The sequence below is a fragment of the Delphinapterus leucas genome, chromosome 7 (genome assembly GCF_059928025.1).
Source record: "Delphinapterus leucas isolate spDelLeu-1000000601 "Yukka" chromosome 7, BTC_Dleu_Yukka2, whole genome shotgun sequence".
NCBI lineage: Eukaryota > Metazoa > Chordata > Mammalia > Artiodactyla > Monodontidae > Delphinapterus > Delphinapterus leucas.
In genome coordinates this window covers 70275693-70298636 of record NC_143135.1, presented here as the reverse complement: position 1 = coordinate 70298636, position 22944 = coordinate 70275693, and the positions used below count along the sequence as shown (strand labels likewise).

At 43.3% G+C, this 22944-nt stretch overlaps 1 protein-coding gene across 8 annotated transcripts in view; it reads right to left on the bottom strand.

Moving 5' to 3' along the window:
* Positions 1–22944, bottom strand: part of AMOTL1 (angiomotin like 1) — a 161471-nt gene that overhangs the window by 65659 nt on the left and 72868 nt on the right. For 5 of the 8 annotated variants that reach the window (XM_022561425.3, XM_022561424.3, XM_089915408.1 and 2 more), the window contains 2 exons: positions 9023–9169; positions 3811–4738 (listed from right to left, as the gene is read on the bottom strand). In XM_022561425.3, coding sequence (XP_022417133.2) covers positions 3811–4738; positions 9023–9169 — 1075 coding nt within the window. Of the gene's footprint in view, positions 1–3810; positions 4739–9022; positions 9170–10212; positions 10355–22944 lie in introns of all 8 variants that reach the window. The other 3 variants (XM_089915411.1, XM_089915412.1, XM_089915410.1) reach the window with 2 other exon arrangements.

Sequence of the window (22944 nt, the reverse complement as noted above, 5' to 3'; positions counted from 1 at the left end):
CCCAGTAATCTCAGTCAGACTCAGAAGAGTCTGAGATTACTGAGTCTCTCCGACTCAGAAGAGTCTGCGATGTATTGACCCAACAGCCCGCAGCTTCCCAAACCATCACTATTAATGACAAACTGATAACCCGTTAAGCATAAGGGAATGTGTCAGTGAAATTAAAAGGAGCCCTGCTCTTCTCGTGGGTCAAAGATAACTTGAACATCAGACACTGCTGAACTTCAGATCCAACCCTTGGAGCTCAGGCCACACTGAAGGTGTCTGAAGCAGGGCTGGTGTGGATGCAACTTTGTTTACCCTGTCGGCCAAAGGTTGCACTGCTGGAGTCATGCTGGCTAGGCGTGGCCAGGCTCACAAAGGCGCCTTGTAGCTCTGAGGTCCAGCCTCAATGGCCTGTCTGTTACGTCTTCTGGGACATTTTGATGTGTCATGTGGACCCAGCTGTCAAGCCTGGCAATCAGGTCAAATCCTTCATACATTTCTTCTTCTTTTTGATGTCATAACTTTGAGACAAATGACACCGCCCACCAATAACCGGGTAGCCCTCCAGGAAGGGCTTCCCTCCTCCCCTTACTGTGTCTCCCACTCACAGCACATCTACTGCCAAATGACAAAAAGCAAAATGATCCACTTTATGCATTGCCGTTTAACAAAGAACAAAGCCGAGCAGAAGGAAGGAGGCTTGTCTGGGGATATTTTCACTTTCTATCAGGCTCTAGAGGCCGACTTAAACAAATGCGAACTATCACAAACCAAACTCTGATATGATTCTGGGATAAACATCATGGATTATTCAACTCTGACAAATCAATGTTCTAAAAACCAGAGATCTGAAGATTTCTTTTTCTTCTTCAAACCTGATAGTTTTTAAGTTTAAATTTCTCCCTGGATTAAGGAACCATAAAAGGGTAAGAATAAGAGCCCCCCCAGGCCCCATCTTGATTCCCCAGTGGGGTCAGACTGTGCCCACTGAGTTCTCCTGCCTGTCAGGGGCCTAAAGGTTGGTATAGTGCTTCACAGCTGCCATCCCCCACCGAATGCAGGGAAATGTCTCAGCAGCTGGGAAGTAAGTGGCAGGCCGATCAGCCAGCTCCCTCTCTCTCTGCCAAGGCCCAGTCACTCCCTTTTTGCAAGATGTACGGCCAAAGTATGCCCTGCACACTGCCATTGGGGTGGCACGGGGAAACCTCAGCTCATTTGATTTAGAAACAGATGAATAAAGCCTTTGGTGAGAATGAAGACATATCCATGATAGGCAGTGGCCACTTGTCTTCTCTTCCCATGCTCCATGCTCTCCCTGAGCAGAGCAAGCTCAGAAACATCTAAATGCTGGCGATTCCCAAATGTGTATCTCCAGACCCGGTTTCTCTCCTGAGAGCTTGTTTTCCAATTGCCTTATTTCCAGCTGCCCTATTATTCCTCAACGTCCACAGCTAATCAATCATTAAATGATATCAATTCTATTTCTCTTAGCATATAAGGCTCCCCTATACCTATGTCCTCAAACCTAGGTCACCCTCACCAAGTCTTATCTGGACAATTGACCCGGTCCCTGAGGCCCTCCTGGCCTCCAGTATCCCCTTCCTCTAATTCATCCCTCGCTGCCATTGAAGTCAGCCTAGTAAACATCAACACAGTATCTACTGAAAAACACTGGTTCTCCTAATTGTTTATGGATAAACTCTGAACTCTTTAGTATGACAGTCAAAGACCTTCACCAACCGGTCTCAACTTCCCTGTCCAAACACACCTTCTGCTACTTCTTACCCCACCAGTGCTCTGCATTATTGCAGCTCATGTCCGGCAAAACCTCCAAAGCTTTTTGTCTGAAGAAACGGCATCTCCCCTGCATAGTACCTACCGCTACTTCACCTCTACCCCACAGCTCTTATTTATTCTTCAAGACCCAACTCAAATGTCACCTCCTCTGTGAAGCTCTCCCTAAGCCCTACAGCTGTGAGTCACACTACCCTCTCTGGTGCCCTAATGCTCTCTGCATATTTCTATCCTAAAACAGCACACTGCACCACAAGGATCTGTTAAGATGCTGGTTTCCCCCAAGACGATGCTGGAAGGACCTTGACGGTAGGAACCACATCTTTATCTCTGGACCAGGTACAGGGTTGCACAGAATACACACTCGGTAAGTGTTGCTGAATCCATCAACAGATGTAGGAGGAATTAAGGCAATGGAGGAATAAGGTTTTGACAGTCAGGATACTTGAGCCTTGCTCCAGCTGCCTCAGAGTCGAGTACTGTGGGAATTTAGTTTCTCATCTGTTGAATACGGGGGTGGGGCTATATGATTTCTCTGGTCCCTTTAACTCCTCTGTTCTAGAATTCAGACTACATTTTCCTTTAAAATCTACAATGAAGAGAGACTCTATAAAACCCCATGGTAATAATATGTTCCAGGAGTTTGGACACGCTCCACAAAGACAGCCAGGAAAATTGCTGCTCCGCCAGGCCACTGGGCTGAGCTCCCAAGGATGGCCAGCAATGGAGGCTCCTCCCCTAAACTCATAAATCCCCCGCTGCCTTCTGTCACATTTGGAGAAAATACCCAATTGCCCTCTTTTCTGTTTCACTCTGCATATTTTGGCCAAAATGCTGCTTATTAAATATTATGCACAAGAAAAAAAACAACGACAAAAAGCTAACACGCCTTGAAAATAATGAGTGCTAAAAACATGAATTAAACCACTAGGCTTACTATGGAAAACAGTATGGAGGTTTCTCAAAAAACTAAAAATAGAACTACCATATGAACCAGCAATTCCACTCCTGGGTATATATCCGAAAAAAACAAAAACATTAATTTGAAAAGATACACGCACCCCAATGTTCACAGCAGCATTATTTACAATTGCCAAGATATGGAAGCAACACAAGTATCCATCAGCTGATCAATGGATAAAGATGTGGCATATATATACAATGGAATATTACTCAGCCATAAAAGAAGAATGAAATAGGGGCTGCCCTGGTGGCACAGTGGTTGGGAATCCACCTGACAATGCAGGGGACACGGGTTCGAGCCCTGGTCCGGGAAGATCCCACGTGCCACGGAGCAACTAAACCCGTATGCCACAACTACTGAGCCTGTGCTCTAGAGCCCGTGAGCCACAACTACTGAGCCCTCGTGCCACAACTACTGAAGCCCGCCCACCTAGAGCCCGTGCTCCACAACAAGAGAGAAGCCACCGCAATGAGAAGCCCGTGCACCACAACAAAGAGTAGCCCCCGCTTGCCGCAACTAGAGAAAGCCCACGTGCAGGAACGAAGACCCAATACAGTCAAAAATAAATATAAGTAAATAAATAAATAAATTTATTTTTTTTTAAAAAAAGAATGAAATAATACCATTTGCAGCAACACGGATGGACCTAGAGATTATCATAATAAGTGAAGTAAGTCAGACAGAGAAAGACAAATACTGTCTGTTATCACTTACATGTGGAATCTAAAAAGTACAACAAACTGGTGAATACAACAAAAAGGAAGCAGACCCACAGGCATAAAGAACAAACTAGTGGTTACCAGTGAGGAGAGGGAAGCGGGGAGGGACAATGTAGGGGCAGGGGATTAAGAGGTACACACTATTAGGTATAAAATAAGCTTCAAGGATATATTGTACAACATGGGGAATACAGCCAATATTTTATAATAACTACAAATGAAGTATAACCTTTAAAACCTGTGAATCACTATACTGTACACCTATAACATATAATATACATCAACTATACTTCAATAAGAAAGATTTTTTTTTAATTAAAACAAAAAACTTCTAGGCTTGATAATCACCTCGTTACCCCATACTCTGGGGGTGGCTGGTACCTCAGGACGGCCACTTCTGTCCTCGCAGGCTGGGGAGCAGGGTAAGGCTTGACCATCTCGTGGAGCATTCCCGGGTGCTGGTCACTGTAGAAAAGTCCATGCTCCTGGGTCTTGCCCACCGGGGACATCATTTGCTTGGTCTTGAAGGGGTACTCGGGTGGAGGACCTCGGGGGTCCAGCACTTTAGCTGCAGGCTGGGCTGGGGAGGGCCCCCCGCCCGCCTTGAACCCCTTTCCGGTCCCTGGGCCAGGGAGGTGTTGCTTTGCACCGTTCCTCTCCAACGACAGCTGCATGATCCTCTCACTGAGAGAGCGGACGTGGCCCTGCTTGAGCTCCTTCAGCGCCTCGTCCTTGTGCGCCTGTCCGCTGTTGGCGCGGTTCACCGTGGGCCTGCCCTCAGTCCGCGCCTTCTGACTGGCGCCCCCGGCCATGTAGTAGCCGTGACCCACAGCCCCCTGCTGCTGCGGCGGCGGCGGCGGCGGCTGCCCCCGGAAGAACTGGGACTGCGCTTTGGCCTCCTCATACGTGGGCAGTTCCTCGTTGTTCTGCTGAGGCTGCGTGGACCGCACCTGTTTCTCCATCACCGTGTTGTCCACCTGGTGTTCCTGACCCTGCGGTTCCTGGCGTGCCGACTGGTAGACCATTTGTGGGTCTTCTTGAGTGAGGTTTTCCGTGGAAGAAAAGTTGTTTGTGGGGTGGGCTGGTCCTGCACTCCCTGTGGCCTGGTGCTGAATGGCCAGCAAGTTCATGTTCTCAGTCGGGGTACCATAGCGCAGTTGCTCCTGGATCAGCCGCTGTAACACTGTTCCAGCTGCCGCATCCTCGGAACCTCTCATTTCCACCTCTGAGATCCTCAGGAAGCTCGGCGGGTGGAAGTTACAAAGAGGATCCTCAACTAGAAGGTAAACACGGGAAAAAGATGTCAGGCTGTTCCACGCAGATACAGGTCTGGACGTACATGGTGAATAACGAACTTTCTAACGACAGAGGCATTTAAAGATTTCCAATACGCCGTCACTCCCATTTACCCTACAGTTTCTCATGGAAGCATCTCTCCAAATCAAAGTGTCTCTACTACTCTCCCTTCCCTTGCCTACCGTTTTCTCCTAGACCTTGCTCGGGCCTTCAAGCCCTCCCTTTCCTTTAAGCTCCCCACCGACCCCTTCTCTTCATCATATAAACAGGTCAAGTCTTTCCCATCTTAAAAAAAAAAAAAAGAAAAAGAAAAAAAAACAAGCAAAACTCAGAACCAAACAAAAAGAAACCATCTTTTCATGGCTCTACATAAACCTCTAAGTGCCACCCTGCAGCTCTCCTCCCCTTCTAATCGTCCTCAGAAAGCAATCGATACTTGCCATCTCCACTTTCCGAACATGCCGTCCACTGCCCTCCCTACCGCTCTGATTAGTAATCATTCCCAGGGAGAACTTTCCAGCCTAACCTTTCTGAAGCATTTAGCATGTTGATCACCCACTTCTTGAAATGCTCTCCTCACTCAGCATCCAGGCCACCCCCTCTCATGGTTCGGGATCCTGCTGTTTCTCCGTACACTCCATCTCTGGCTCCCTTTTCTCCACCTGCCCCTTAAATCCTTTCCCACAGCTCTGCCCTGAGCACTCACCCACCCTCACTTTGACAGATTCTCATCTCATCCACCGCTCGTCTGAACCTACTGACCCACGGCCCACCCATTTACAACCACCAGCCGATGGCCCACAGGTCCTCCAAACTCAACGTGTCTTCCTCAGCCCATCCAAACAACCCCTGGATCCCTGCCTCGTCTACTCTTTGCCAAGCCAGAAACCTGAGAGTTTTCCAAAATTCCTTCCTCTCCCTTACCCCCAACATCTGGTCAGCGCCTGCCTGTCAATTCTACCTCCGAAATGAAACATCTCTCCCAACTCTCCCCTTTATTCCCCTGCCAGTCGCCAAGTTCATTATCAATAACCACAGTACAACCACAAAAAAACATTTTTAAGGAGCATATGATGTGCCAGGTATTGTACTAAATTCCCTCCTTTATTTAGTTTAGTCCACATATAATCGCATGAGGCAGGTATTAATTCCCCCATCTCACAGATAAGGAGAGAGGTTTAGAGAAGGTAAATCACCAAGGTCACAGAGGTAGGAAAAGACAGATCCAGGATCCGACTCATTCCACAACGAAATCTGTGTTCATTCCGCATGACAAGCCCGTGGAGCCTCATACCCAAACCATTTCAAGAGCCCCCTCATCTATTTCTCTGACACTAGTCTCTTTTCCACTTCCAAACCCACCCCCTCAGACTCCAGCTTATCTTCCCCACTGCCCTAAGATTGTTCAAACCGGAAAACTTAATCATATCACCCCTCTGCACAAAATTCCTCGACAGTCAATTATAGGATGAAACTGACAATCCATCACAGGGTGTAGCAGGCATTGCTTTGTCCATCCAGCAACATTTCATGCCATCACTGGCCCCCTCACCGGCAACCCCTTGGAGTTCAAGTTCCAGCAATACCCTAAGAAGTTCCCAGACATGCTAGCCCTCTCAGGCCTCCAGGACTTTGCTCCCATCCATCCCTCTGCCTAGAAAGATGCATCTCACCACACCCTTCTTGGGAAATTCCTAGACACGCTTTGAGTGATGGCTCCAAAGCTACCTTCTAAGTAGAACCCTTCCTGCTGTAGCCCAGCGGGCTTGAGCCCTCCTTCTCCAATGTCCGGGCTCCATTATTATACCTCCCTTAGAGCAATCATCACAATAGATGGCAATTACTTATGTACACAGACTCTAAACTCCTTAAAAGCAAAGATCTTGCCTCCTCAGCTGGGTATCCCTAGCACACAGCTCAGTGCCTGCATGTAATGGGGGTCAAACATGTAACCAGTAGAAGAATATCTGAGCACCGTGAAATATATAATTTACCCCATTTCACAATAGTACTAAGAAGTAGTGTTAGGATAGCAAAAATTCTACTACTTATTACTGGCAAGACTTTGAGCAAATCACTTGCTCTCTTAGAGCTCAACATCCTCCCCTGTCAATAGAGGGAGCTGAGCTAGCCCCTTAGAGATAAGCAGCCTTAGAGATAGCAGCCTTCACTCTTACAATTCCATGCAGTGATGGTTCTTTGTTTTTACATATGCACAGGACACATCATTTTCCCCCAAACCGTCTTTCTTCCCCAAGGTTGCCTTTTTTTTTTCCTATGAATGGCATCCTCACCAGGGACAACCAGATAGAAATTTCAGATTCAGTTTTGATCCTTTTGTCTCCTTTGCTCCCTACGTTTAATCAAGTGCCAGGCACTTTTCAGTCCACAGCGAAATGAGGAAAAATGAAGGTGGTGTGATATGCTTACAAGATATAGAAACACACATATACATGTGTATATACCTAGACATAAGTCATTGGGTTTATTGTCTTCTTTTGGCAAGGGATTCTGTCAAGGATTACATCCCTCTTACACTCTTCAGTATTAAAATATGAGAAAAGGTGACCGTAGATGACATTTTGAGTGTCTCTGTAACAGTAAAGACTGCAGCCCCAGCTTCCATGCCCTCAGCTACTCCCCGGGTTCCAGTCCCCTAACCAGTTGTCTAAATGTCCTGAGCAGCCTAATATCTCTTGCCTCTGGCCTCTTCTCCTTTTGATCAACACTGTATTTATCTGTATTTGTCTACTAGAATTCAAGCACCAGAGAACAGAGAGTTTTATCTGTTACGTTCACATGCCGTATACCCAGTGCCTAGAATACTACCCCAATATACAGAAGGCATTCAGGAAAGAATTGTGGGGGGCAGGGATAAATTAGAAGTTTGGGATTAACATATACACACTACTATACATGAAAGCGATAAACAACAAGGACCTACTGTATAGCACAGGGAACTATATTCAGTATCTTGTAATAACCTATTCTGAAAAAGAATAGATAGATAGATAGATATACATATAACTGAATCACTTTGCTGTACACCTGAAACTAACATAGAATTGTAAACTAACCATACTTCAATTAAAAAAAGTGGTTAAAAAAAATAAATAATTGCCAAGTAAAGAACTTTACAGACTGGTTCCTGAAGCTCAACTCTGATCGACCCCAAAATCACACCTCTGTGACCTCAGACAAATTACTTGGCTTCTCTGAACCTCTCTGCTCTGTATAATGGTCAGGCTTCATACCTGCCTCACAGGACGGCACGTGGAGTAAATTCAAACTTATTCCTCACCTTCAGAGAAGGTGTACAGTAACTAAGATTTAAACCAGAAGTTCAACAACAAAAATTTTTAAACAACAAAAACAGATCATTGAAAGTCCACACAAGATGAATTGCCAAATAATTGTAATAAGTGATGAACAACCCCAGGAAAGCGATTAACAGTGTGGGTTCAGTTGAGCCATCACTCACTCTACAAATACCAACTGCCAAGCTGCTATAGTCAGGCATTCTGATAGGTGCTGGGGTTAGGAGAGTGAAGTGGACAGTCCTTACCTTCAGGGCTTAATGAAATAAGCAAATTCAAATAAAAATCAACATTTTAAAATAAAATGAATAAAAATTCAAATAAAAATATATATCCAAAGGAAAAAGATTTTTTTGGATGAATAATAAAAGGAATGGTGTCTCATTAAGCATGAAAACTACTGAATTTCCTTTTCATACGCACACTTGGCAAGAACCCTGAGATCTTCTTTAAAGTGGTTTTGAAGATGCCTTTTCATGGTTTAACCAATCTCATAAACCCTCAAAAATAGGCAGAAAGTTTTTACAAAGGAAGCAGTTCCTTCCCGACTATAGTTTTCAATTTCTCTGAATTTCTGAATCATTTGCAAAAAGAGGTAAAAAAGGAAAGCAGAGAAGAAAAAAAATAATGAAAGATTCTGGGAAAGAATACAAAAGAATATTTAGGAATTAGAAGAAAATGAGGGCATAAATGGTATAATTCTGAAGTTCCTACATACTTAGGAACTCTGTTGAGAGGGTCACATATTATAGTAAAACAGTCTATTAAAACCTTGTTAATGTTTACCAAACATTAAAAATAAGGCACCTACCAATACAGAGACAACCAATAATCCAATATGCTGATATTTAAAACAAGGATAGAGAAAAAATTATGCAAAAGAGCGAAAAATAAGAAACATAAGATTGTTCTGCTTTTCCAACACAAGTGCCAATAAAAGAACTTACCAACTTTTTCCCTGATGCTACTGTTTGCCTCCACCGTCAAAGATGCTTCATGCCTCCCAGAATAGAGCTGAAAGTCTGGGAAAAAGTAGTTGGGGTCTTCCAGAATCTGGATGGGACTACTGGGGCTGTAACAGGCAGGAGGGGGACCTGGGGGCAGAAAGCAAAGTGCATATTAGCGCCAATGAAGTCCTCCTCTCCCTCTTTGCCGTGTGAGTCACACTGGCTGTTCTCCCACACACATTTCCACTGGCAGTGGCAGCTCTGTCTTTTCGATTCATAAAATTCCAAAGTTACTATTCAGAATCATCACAAGTCTAGCCACCCACCAAAATGACCCGTGAGGTCACAATAACAATTTTCAAGACACGCTGAGTGAAGGCAGGGACCCTTCCTCACAACCTACTTCCAAGGGCAGCAGCAGAAACACTGGCAGAAATCAAGTCCCCTTGAGGAACTGGACAAGTCACCAAGTTTGGAAAGGTCAAGGTGGGGGACAGAAAGGAGGGAGGCAGGGAGGCCAGAAAAGGAAAACTAAAAGGGGAAGGGCAGCTGTCTCTTGGAATGTATGAAAGATGCAGAGAGGGGTGGTCATTTTGCCAGACCACGTGTTAGCAAGGGCCTGTCCCAACCCAGGACAGAACGCTCAGCCCCACTCTGCGGGTTCTGGAGACTCGTGTGGCAGTGTGAGCCCGGGTCATAGGTTCTGGCCCTCTGCCAGGCACTGACCTTTCAGCTCCTCTGTATCTGCCTCACACTCAAAGAGGAGTGTGCTTCCTGATTCAATTAAACGTGACACTGTGTTCAATTCTACAGTCACTGAACATGAGATACCACTACAGCGACACCGATCTGGCATCTACAACATCGTGGGAACACTCAGCGGGATGGGTCTGGGCTGTCTTTCCTCTCTGCACTCGTTTCTCTGCATGGGCACCAAGTTGAAGGCTCTTTCTGGCAAAAGTAACTCAGTTTACTCTGGGGAAAGAGTCAGGCTATTTTTTTTTAAATTAAAATCCTTGCCCCAAAGGATTCCATAATATACGCAAATCAATCAATGTGATACACCATATTAAAAAATTGAAGAGTAAAAACCATATGATCATCTCAATAGATTCAGAAACAGCTTTTGAGAAAATTCAGCACCATTTATGATAAAAACTCTACAGAAAGTGGGCATAGAGGGAACCTACCTCAACATATAAAGGTCATATATGACAAACCCACAGCAAACATCATTCTCAATGGTGAAAAACTGAAGCATTTCTTCTAAGATCAGGAACAAGGCAAGGATGTCCACTCTCGCCACTATTATTCAACGTAGTTTTGGAAGTCCTAGCCATGGCAATCAGAGAAGAAAAAGAAATGAAAGGAATACAAATCGGTAAAGAAGAAGGAAAACTGTCACTGTTTGCAGATGACATGATACTATACATAGAGAATACTAAAGATGCCATCAGAAAACTACTAGAGCTAATCAATGAATTTGGTAAAGTTGCAGGATACAAAATTAATGCACAGAAATCTCTGGCATTCCCATACACTAACAATGAAAGATCAGAAACAGAAATTAAGGAAACAATCCCATTCACCATTGCAACAAAAAGAATAAAATACCTAGGAATAAACCTACCTAAGGAGGTAAAAGACCTGTATGCAGAAAACTGTAAGACACTGATGAAAGAAATCAAAGACGACACAAACAGATGGAGAGATATACCACGTTCTTGGATTGGAAGAATCAATATTGTGAAAATGACTGTACTACCGGAAGCAATCTACAGATTCAATGCAATCCCTATCAAATTACCAACGGCATTTTTTACATAACTAGAACAAAAAATATTAAAATTTGTATGGAGACACAAAAGACCCCGAATAGCCAAAGCAGTCTTGAGGGAAGAAAACGGAGCTGGAGGAATCAGACTCCCTGACTTCAGACTACACTACAAAGCTACAGTAATCAAGGCAATATGGTACTGGCACAAAAACAGAAATATAGATCAAAGGAACAAGATAGAAAGCCCAGAGATACACCCACACACCTATGGTCAACTAATCTATGACAAAGGAAGCAGGATATACAATAGAGAAAAGACAGTCTCTTCAATAAGTGGTGCTGGGGAAACTGGACAGCTACATGTAAAAGAATGAAAGTAGAACACTCCCTAACACCATACACAAAAATAAGCTCAAAATGGATTAGAGACCTAAATGTAAGGCCAGACACTATAAACCTCTTAGAGGAAAACAGGAAGAACACTCTTTGACGTAAATCACAGCAAAATCTTTTTTGATCCACCTCCTAGAGTAATGGAAACAAAAACAAAAATAAACAAATGGGACCTAATGAAACTTCAAAGCTTTTGCAAAGCAAAGGAAACTACAAACAAGACAAAAAGCAACCCTCAGAATTGGAGAAAATATTTGCAAATGAACTAACCAACAAAGGATTAATCTGCAAAATATATAAACAGCTCATGAAGCTCAATATTAAAAAAACAAACAACCCAATCCAAAAATGGGCAGAAGACTTAATCAGACATTTCTCCAAAGAAGATATACAGATGGCTAAGAAGCACATGAAAAGCTGCTCAACATCACTACTTATTAGAGAAATGCAAATCAAAACTACAATGAGGTATCACCTCACAGCAGTTAGAATGGGCATCATCAGAAAATCTACAAGCAACAAATGCTGGAGAGGGTGTGGAGAAACGGGAACCCTCTTGCACTGCTGGTGGGAATGTAATTCAGCCACTATGGAGAACAGTATGGAGGTTCCTTAAAAAACTAAAAATAGAATTACCATATGACCCAGAAATCCCACTACTGGGCATATACCCAGAGAAAACCATAATTCAAAACCACACATGCACACCAGTGTTCATTGCAGCACTATTTACAATAGCCAGGTCATGGAAGCAACCTAAATGCCCATCGACAGACGAATGGATAAAGGAGATGTGGTACATATATACAATGGAATATTACTCAGCCATAAAAAGGAACGAAATTGGGTCATTTGTAGAGACGTGGATGGATCTAGAGACTGTCATACAGAGTGAAGTAAGTCAGAAAGAGAAAAATAAATATCGTATATTAACCCATATATGTGGAATCTAGAAAAATGGTACAGATGAACCAGTTTGCTGGGCAGAAATAGAGACACAGATGTAGAGAACAAATGTATGGACACCAAGGGGGGAAAGCAGCAGCGGGTGGGGCTGGTGGTGTGATGAATTGGGAGACTGGGATTGACATGTATACACTGATGTGTATAAAATAGATAAGTAATAAGAAACTGCTGTATAAAAAACTAAATAAAATAAAATTCAAAAGTTCAAAAAAAATAAAAGGCCTTTTCTATTAAAAACTATATATAGACATATATATAGACATATATATATGGTAGCTAAACATGAATATCAATTAGATTAGTTACAAATACAAGGAAAAACAATTTAGAGAGTTAACGGCTAAGGACATCTTAGTGCCTTTTCCGTTAACTATAATGGATCATTGTATAGTTTGTCCTGGCCTTCTCCTCGTCACGTGTAGAATTAATCCGTATCAAAACTTTCTTGTACCCAAACCTGAAGGTTTGTCCACAGCTGTCCAAAGTTTACCTCGACAGCTTCCCTTCCATCCTGGATATCCTTTCCCTAGCATTCTGGACAATGAACCCTCCCCTCTGATTCTCCACTGTTGGTGGAGATAAGATAGATGGTACAAAGCATGCCAAGAGACTTCACAGGGTGGCGGCACCTCATTGGGTCATCAGAATCCAAATTTTGCCAATTCATTAATTTACCATGAGAAACACAACCACCAGAGGGAACAGTCTCTTATGCCCTCCAGGCCAGCTAGCACTTTTACTGTTCTGACATTTCCAAAAGAAGCCAAATTACAACTTGGAAGTTGCATGGTGAGCAAGGAGTCCCAGTAAGGGAGGTAGATGCATGATCAAATGATGGATGCGACTAGGTAGAGTTGTCTGATGCCTCCATATCCCTCAAAGGAATTTTCCCACCCAGACACCCAAGCAGCACCCATTTCTCGGTGGCAATTTACCCGAGTTGTAGACAAAACTTTTAGGAAAAATATTATCTGAGATGCTTGTGTTACTGACTGTGGAACCTGAAAAGGAGTGGGCAATACCAAGCCTCAGAATTAAATCTGATTACTTTGGTCTATAGTTCCAATAGAAATTGTTTCAACATTTAGTCAACATGTTCCTGGCATTTTCTAAGTGTCAGGCACCATGCTAGAGCGATAAACAAGACAAGAACTCTGCCGTCAGGAGTCTCATAATTCAGTAGGAAGCAGACATGTTGGCTGGCAGTTACGATGCAGGGTAGCGTTGGCTGTAACAAAGGCTTGTTCTAGATACAGTGGGAGCTCAGGACAAAGGGCCTAACCCTGCCTAAAGGTCAAGAAAACCTGCACAGAGGCCAAGGAGCTTAAGCTGATCCTGCTTCAGTATCTGATTTTCACAAGGAAAGAAAATGCATTTTTATGATTATGTATTACCAATAATACAATCATACAGAGGACTGCTGTTAGTCTTATGGTACGTTTCTGTTTAATTTTATACATTAAGATTTGTACATACAAATTTGGAATCACACAGTGTCATGCTGCTGTCACTTAGCATGATAACATGAGTTGTTCTCCTGCGATGTAATAAAAATACATTAAAAGAAAAAATCCTTGCCCCAGAGGTAATTCCATTAGAAGAAAAATCATGTTTTACAGCCATCACTTCGAACAGGTCATTTGCAATTTCTTGCTAGGATTGTTATCTACCCATTTCCCATAAGGCCCAAGCTAGTAGTAAGCAACTAATTATTCTAAGAGGCTGTAAGATGGAAATTTACTCAACTTCTTCCTGAGTTTCTCTACCTCAACCCATGAAATAATATTTGCGCGTGTTGCTCACGTGTATCATAAGCATGTACAGACTAGAGAGAAAAAGAGAAAAACGATTTTGACAACCAGAATATTTACCTTACAATGTTAAAATAAATAATGTAGTTGTGACTTAGATCTTAAGGATGAATAAAAACCGAGTGTGAATGACATACTATATAAAGATCAGCCTAGGGGCTTCCCTGGTGGCGCAGTGGTTGAGAGTCTGCCTGCCGATGCGGGGGACACGGGTTCGTGCCCCGGTCTGGGAAGATCCCACATGCCGCGGAGCGGCTGGGCCCGTGAGCCATGGCTGCTGAGCCTGTGCGTCCGGAGCCTGTGCTCCGCAATGGGAGAGGCCACAGCGGTGGGAGGCCCGCGTACCGCAAAAAAAAAAAAAAAAAAAAAGATCAGCCTAAAATGACAGTTCCAATGCCTGTGACAGTATCTGTCGGCGTTCTCTTTTTGGCCGACCGACAAAGGACTACCCTGGAAAGAAACTCAGCCCTTTCTGGGCCTCATCTTCTACATCTATAAATCTAAAAGTCAAGGCTAAAATTAGGAATCATCGATGGCCTGGATCCAAAGGCAAATCCTGGCCTGGCTTCTACTTCAGGCAGGTGGAAAATATTGGTGGAAAGTTGGAGAGACGCACAGAGCAACCCTGGCCACCTATTAGGATCACCTGGGGAACGCTGCCAATGCCAGTACCCCAGTCTCACCCAGACCTAGTCAATCAGAATCACTGGGACAGGGCCCAGGCATGTGTATTTTATAAGGCTCTTCATATGATTCCGATGTGCAACCACCGCCGAGAAGCCCTAAGCTAGATGGAGAACAGTGCACACAGGCAAAGAAACAAAAACACACAAACACACCTTCTGCACCCTCCGCCTCTCTCCCACCAAATCAGAGCCAGGGAGGAGTTGAGGACCCATACACTTGAGTAAAGAAAGTGTGACAGATACACATTACTATATATAAAATAGATAAACAACAAGGACCTACTGTGTAGCACAGGGAACTCTATTCAATATCTTACAATAACTTATAATGGAAAAGAATCTGAAAAAGAATATATATATATTTATATATATATATTTATATATATATATTTATATATATATATAAACTGAATCACTTTACTGTACACCTGAAACTACACAACACTGTAAATCAACTATACTTCAATTCAATTAAAAAAAAAGTGTGGTGTCCTCTTACGATCTGGATCAGGAATGGCATATGCCAACAGATCACAACTCTTTGGGCCCTACCATCTAATCATGTGACTAAAAATTTTAAATGATAACAGAGAGTAAACTGCCAATAAAACTGTGGCCTACCTAAGAATATATATGTGTATATGTATGGGTGTATAAAGGTGTGTGCAGGGAATGTGTGTATGCATAGATACATGCTTTCAACATGGAGCTGCAGTAAGCCATTCCTATCATCACAACACCGGTATAAACTGCTTTTCCACACCTTATCCAATGGCCTGCCAAGTGAGAGTAGGCCCCAGGGCTCCAGGCCACAGGGCGCTATAGAGAGAGCAGAGCTGGAAGGAGGGGCCTAAGCTCAGAGGGCACCAAAGATGCGCCGCCTCTCACCATTTCTTCGGCAGGCCTCAGTATTAAGAAAGAACTAATGCTCTTCGTACGTGCACGCACACACACACACACACACACACCCCTATGCAGACTGAAGGACAGGATGCCCAACTCCATGTGAACAGTCATCTAAGATTCAGTGGCCCACACACTGACCGAGAGTTCCGTTCCCACTCTGCCCCCTCTCCTTGGAAATGCAGAGAAGATGATCAGGACAGACCCTACGGACAGCCAGGCCCAGGAATCATCACTCCACTGGGCCAAGAGACAACCCCGTGAGCTAGCCCAGCACTGCCACACCTGAAAGGAATCATTTCACTTCCAGCTCCCTCACCTGTAAAACAAGGTAAAATGATAATAACGTGTATCACAGGGTGGCACGACATTCCTGGGCTACACAGCAAAAATGCAAGAGAGACACCATCCGCCGTCCCACGTGCGCATAATCTTTCCCTTCCTGTTCTAGTGCAGGATCTTCGTTAGGAACTCCGGTAGCACCATTTGAGTCTGTTTTCTTATGTAAAAACATAGGGTATATAGTCTAACCAACAGGGTCAAGGATCTCTGAAATCAGAAACTGGACATCAATACCTGTCATAAGCAGAAATTCGGTTTTCCTTGTTAGCAGGTCTCCAGCCCCGGGAGCAAGAATTGTGAGAAACCACAGGAGACGTCCGGACACCACCCCTACCCGGTGAGCACTGCGAGGCCTGGCTGGGGCCCAGGGCCTAAGTGACAGTGCAGTCCACAGCTGACCAAGGATTCAGCTTCTACGTAATCCGTACATGGAGTTGCCTCTCAGGGTTTCCACGTAAGTTTCTCTTGACTTAGTAACTTGCAGTCACCTACTTTCAACCCAAACCTTCATCTAAGGACCATGGCTCACACAGCTTTAGTCTACGTGGGGAAACTGGCAGAAGCAATAGAAAACCTGCCCAGGGTCTCCCTCTGGGCAGGGGGCGGGCAGTACCTCGGGCTCCTGCCTGAAGTAAAGCTAGACATTTGTTTGTGCTGTACTCGGCAGAGGGTGAAATTCTGCAATTTCAGTTTGAGGGTTCAACGTTTCTGCCTTATATTGATGATGACCCATTTCAACAAGAATAGTTCCTTTCTCTTTGCAAAAACTGCATGTCATTTCTCAACAAGAATCCTTTGCTTCTCTCTCTAAGAGCATGACTACTTTTGGCTGGCTTCTAAAGCACTGAAAACTTCCTTCCCATTATGGTTTTACTCTCTCACTTTCTTTGTAACTGTCCAGAGGCCTTTAGGTAATGTGACCCTGAACACGACTTTTTTCCCCTCCCTCCATAGTAGGGATAACAAAGGCCTCGTTGTTGAAGGAAAAATGAATTAAGGTAAAAATGAAGTGAGTTTCCTGGGGGAGGCGAGAGGTACAACAAGAATCCTGGTCACCTGCTCAGCTGTTTCACCTCCATTGTAACTGATTCGTTCCCTAAGATCAGATCCGGAATCCATAAACAGACCAACATAAGAGGCTCAGGAGTCTCCTTCCGGTGCAAACACCAGAGGACATTCAAACCGTCACCCCACTACTGTCCCGCACTCACACAGCTGGGAATCACCTGTCCTTAATTAAACTCCACTGCCAGCATGCCACTCCCTTGCACATAAACATATCGGCTACAGCTTCAATTTCAAATTCTGTTCGGTTTTCAAGGCTGTCTACACTCGGCCCCCTCCTTTAGCTGTCAACAGTCCTGCTGGTCCCCTCGGCATCCCAGCATCCTGTGAACAGGCCACCCTCATTCTCCAAGGCCCTGCTGGGAATGCCATCCTCTAGCTGCACACTCCCTTCCCCAAGTCCTCTAAAGTTCATCCCAATACATTTACCTCTTCAGGTTACCTCCCCTACAGTGGCCTGCCTTCCCCCAATGGCCATGGTAATGATGATCGAAAGCGCACAACTGAGCACTTAAACATCAACTGCCTAGTTGTTTGCAGTAGTCACTTAATATAGGCTGGTGCATCCAACAATCCCACTTCTGGGCATATACCCAGACAAAACTCTAAATCAAAAAGATACATGCATCCCTATGTTCACAGAAGCACTATTCACAATAGCCAAGACATGGAAACAACTTAAATGACCATCGACAGAGGAATGGATAAAGAAGATGTGGTACATATACACAATGGAATATTACTCAACCATTAAGTGGATGCACATATCTAAAAAACAAAAACAGACTCACGGATATACAGAACAGACTAGTGGTTGCCAAGGGGAAGGGGCGATGTGGGAGGGAAGGACTGGGAGTCTGGGATTAGCAGATGCAAACTATTACATATAGGACGAATAAACAAGGTCCTACTGTATAGCACAGGGAACTATATTCAATATCCTATGATAAATCATAATGGAAAAGAATATGAAAAAGAATATACATATGTATAACTGAGTCACTTTGCTATACAGCAGAAATTAAACACAACGTAAATCAACTATACTTCAATAAATAAATAAATAAATATATATATATATATATAAATAAATATATATATATATGCTGGTGCCAGTGCCCTGGTGAAGCTTGAAGACAAGGCACCATATGGGTACTTGCTACTTTCTGTATAAGGTATATATATGTTCTCTTACTACTTGCTGATGGATGGAGAACTTGGCATATCCTCTGGGATGATGTCTCTACCAAGTTTAATGAGAGGGTCCCTTCAAAGCCAGTCTCTGAGAGTTCCCGATGATTCCCTGGCCCTCTCAGTTCTCTAAGATGAGGAAGCACTCGCCCTCCCCTTTGCAGCTGGCAGTGATGCTCTGGGGCCTTTGCTCACTGCGAAAAAACTCCCAGGTGTCACTGCACCCAAGTGCAAGACTTTCTGCCAGCTCCATGTAAGCCAAAACCACCTAATGCCTTTAAAAACAATTCCACTGGGCTTCCCTGGTGGCGCAGTGGTTGAGAGTCAGCCTGCCGATGCAGGGGACACGGGTTCGTGCCCCGGCCCGGGAAGATACCACATGCCGCGGAGCGGCTGGGCCCGTGAGCCTGCGCGTCCGAAGCCTGTGCTCCGCAACGGGAGAGGCCACAACAGTGAGAGGCCCGCGTACCGCAAAAAAAAAAAAAAAAAAAAAAAAAAATTACACTGTCGAGATTAGAATAACCTCCTCTAACCTTATAACAGAGATTTTAACCACAAGCAACAAAACAATTCTGTGGCTTCTACCTTCCTTTTCAAAGAGCTAAGGAATTTACTGAGCGCGCCAGCAGCCTCAAAGTTAAATGTCAGCAACCAAGCCAAGCCTTCGGATTCTGGCAGAACTGGAGGTTTCTCCGGGGAGTAGAATACTCTGCTCAGGGAGGCAGATGCCCTAGAAACAATGCTTTTAAAGGGAGCGTGGAGACTCCACGACCAGTACCTGAAAAATAAGGGGTAGTCTGTTCACAAGCCCTCATGTGAAGCCAAGCTCCCTCCCTAGGGTAGCCAAGTCACACTCTTGATCCTGAGGCCTGAAGGAAGCAGACAGGTCCTGGCATCCCCCTCTATAAACGCCTGCACGCAGCACACACACTGAAAAAGCAAACGGGGATCTCCAACACTAAACTGAAGGCACACAGCTGAATACACCTTCTCACTCCCTTTCTCCCCAGTAACCATTATTTGAAACCCAAGATGGGGGGAGTGGGGAGGAGGTGGGAGCGGGGAAGATTTCTAAAATTCCCAGCCTCTACAGATATGGTCTTCCTGGGCATGGAACTTCAGTTTGAATCCCTGGAATAATCCATCCATTGTAGAAAACAAGAAAAATAAATACACCTATTTAATTTAGACTCTCTCAAAGTGGAATTTGTGATGAATACCTTTAAAGTTGTGTGAAGTTTAACTTTGTAATGCTTATTTAAAAATATCTCTGAGATAGTATCAGTGTGGACCAAACTACAGAAAGTATGCTTAACCTTTAAAGTAACAATTGAGTTCAACAGGGCCCTGTGATGTGAGCTATAAATAACAAAGATATGAGTAAGACCACCCTTAGCCTTAGGACACAACTATCCAAACTTCATCTCAGAGTAAGTGCTCTATTAAAGGGACACAAAGCTTTGGAGGCTCAGGAGTGATTCGTTACTACGCGATGATTGACAGAGATGATTTGGAGCTAAAATGACAAGGAGAAAGAGACTCCTGAGCTGAAGTGGAAAAAAGGAGGAGGATGTTAATCTGTTTCAGGGTGAGGAGAGGGTGCTAGTGAGGAAAGATGAGCCCCAAAAGGTAAAGGTGAAGCATAGGGACTGAGTCACCAAAGTGTTTGGTCTCTTTAAGCAATGGAGAATTCATTGGTGCTTGGGTATAGGTAAGGAGGAGGATGAAGCTGTATCTGCAGACCCAGAATCCAGTATTTAGTTTTAAAAGCCTATAGAGTTATCATATGATCCACCAATCCCACTCCTGGGCATCTATCCAGAGAAAACTCTCATTCGAAAAGATACAAGCACCCCAATGCTCATAGCAGCACTACTTACAATAACCAAGACATGGAAGCAACGTAAGTGTCCATCAACAGATGAATGGATAAAGAAGATGTGGTACGTATATACAATGGAATACTACTCAGCCATAAAAAAGGAACGAAATAATGCCATTTGCAGCAACATGGGTGGACCTAGAGATTATCATACTAAATGAAGTCAGAAAGAGAAAGGCAAATACCACACAACATCTAAACTATGATACAAATGAACAGAAAGAGAAAGGGGGTGGGAGAGGGATAAATTAAGAGTCTGGGATTATCAGATACACACTACTATATATAAAATAGATAAACAATGAGGTCCTACTGTATAGTACAGGGAACTATATTCAATATCCTATAATAAACCATAATAGAAAAGAATATGAAAAAAATATATACATACATGTATGTATAGCTGAATCACTTTGCTGTACACCAGAAACTAACACAACATTGTAAATCAATTGTGCTTTAATAAAAATAAATAAATAAAAGCACTAGCACATTATTTTCATAACACTACAGAAATGGAAAATAATTTAGAATTCAGTGGTTCAACTTTCAACTACTACCTATCATATCCCTGATAGTCAATCACCTCCAATTAAATACTAATAGTGTTGGAGAACCCTGAACTCACCGTGTGAGCCTTGGAAGCTGGGTCTACCTCCCATTACAGAAGCCAAAAGGTCCCCTCCCTGTTCTAGCAGTTAGGAGGACCGAGGCCCAGTCGACTGATATTCCAACCAAAGACTTTGAATCTTGAGGAAATGACACAAAAACAAAGGATGCTGATAAAGTATCTATGGTAACAGTACCCCCAGGAGTCCAGGAGCAACAGTGGTATCCATGGTAGTCGGCCATCATCACAAGACAAGTAGCCTAGCCCTGCCTGGGTTGCCGGTATATCTTCACCTAGGTTCCCGCTCATCTTCTGAGCCTTCCCATTAATATGTGAGCTGCCCAATGTACTTCCAATAAATTCTTCTTTTGCTTAAGTTAGCCAAAGTTACTTTGCACTGCTTACAGTCAAGGACTTCTGATAGACATATATCATAGGTCTATATGTGGAATCTAAAAAAATTATACATATGAACTTATTTACAAAACAGAAATAGACTCACAGACATAGAAAACAAACTTACAGTTACCAAAGGGGGTGGGGGAGGGATAAATTAGGAGTTTGGGATTAAAATATATATACTACTGTATATAAAATAAACAACAAGGGCCTACTGTATAGCACAGGGAACTATACTCAATATCTTGTAATAACCTATAACGGGAGAGAATGTAAAGAAATAATATATACATTTATGTATAGCTGAATCACTTTGCTGTACACCTGAAACTAACACAACATTGTAAATCAACTATACTTCAATAAAATATTTTTTAAAAAGAACTTCTTATAGATACAGAGACTTACCTTACAAAAACATTTAATCGTTCTGACCCCTATTCTAAGAACACAACACTGTATGGTAAGTACTACATGACTTAGCACAACCTGCCTTGAATTATAGCAACTCATGTCTATTGCCCCAAATACCCTTTGCACAAAACCTAGAGAAATACTTGCAGTTCCCCCAAAGTTTCCTCCATCTGGAGGGCCTTTCTCCCTATACGGGTCAAGGAAACTCTTACTTCAGCACACTCTAAATGCTAAAATATATACCCTGACTATCCAAGTGTCTCTGGAAGCCCTCCTCTAGTGCCACTTCCTCCAGGAAGTCATCTACCCCTCCTCCCCCAATTTTGTATATGCCACTCACCTGCATTCCCATCACATTTCATGCATATTTATGCCGCAATATATTACATTGCCTGTGTATTTCATTTTTTTAGTTTTTTTTTCTCTCCCCATTAACTTATAAGTTGATTAACAGCAAGGATCTTGCCTTATTCACCTCTCGTATCTCCAGTTTCCAGCAGGAATAAGATCAAAGTAAGTGCTCAGTTCCTATTTATTGAATCAATGACCCATCTGCATATGTTAACAGTCCCTAGCAGTTTCTAGCACATAATAGGCACTCAATAAATACACATTAATGGAATTAAGATACATTTTAAAATAACCAATTACAAACATATTCTTAATTCTACAGAGCTTAACTCAAAGGGGAGTTGTCTCTTTCAATCTACTCAGGAGACCAAGGCTTGGTAAAAGCTAGTGGGGAAAAAAAAAAAAAAAAAAAAAGGGAGAAAGCCATCTAGTGCTAAAACAGGTTAATTACAAGCATGCTGTGATCCAAATCCTGCAGGGGCTTTGTACATGTTAGAGGTAACAACATCACAGGGATTTTGTAGCTTAAACACAAATTCACATTTAGAGAAAGGGGCTCTTTGGTCCCACTCAACACCCACAGCAGGTCCCAGAGCCCTGGGACTGTGTGCTAAATACAGCCCTTGGTTTCTGCTTCCTCACATGTCTGAGAGCTGGTGCAGTCGGGAGACCTCTAAGGGTATCCACTCATGCACCGTTAAAAAGATAAATAAATAAAAGGAGTCATTGCAGTCCCACCACCCAGAGTCACAGGGGGTATACAATGAGAGCGTCCATGGTGAAAGGACCCCATCTACCAAGAGGAAATCATTTTTTAAATGTGGGTTTTACTATCACATCCAAAGGCTACATAAATATCTTGACTCAAGTACACATAATTATCACAATTCATATTTCACGTTGATGTATTTGGTGTTTAACTTAGCTAAAACTAAAAGTACCTGGACTTCAGAGATTCCTTTCCTCAGGTAAGTTTTTTCTTTTAAACCACTTTATTAAGGTATGATTAACACATAAAAAGCTGTACATATTTAATGTATACAGCTCGATGAGTTTGGGGATAAGCATACACTGTAAAACCATCACCACCATCAAGGTCACAGACATATCCATCACGACCCAAAGTTTTCTC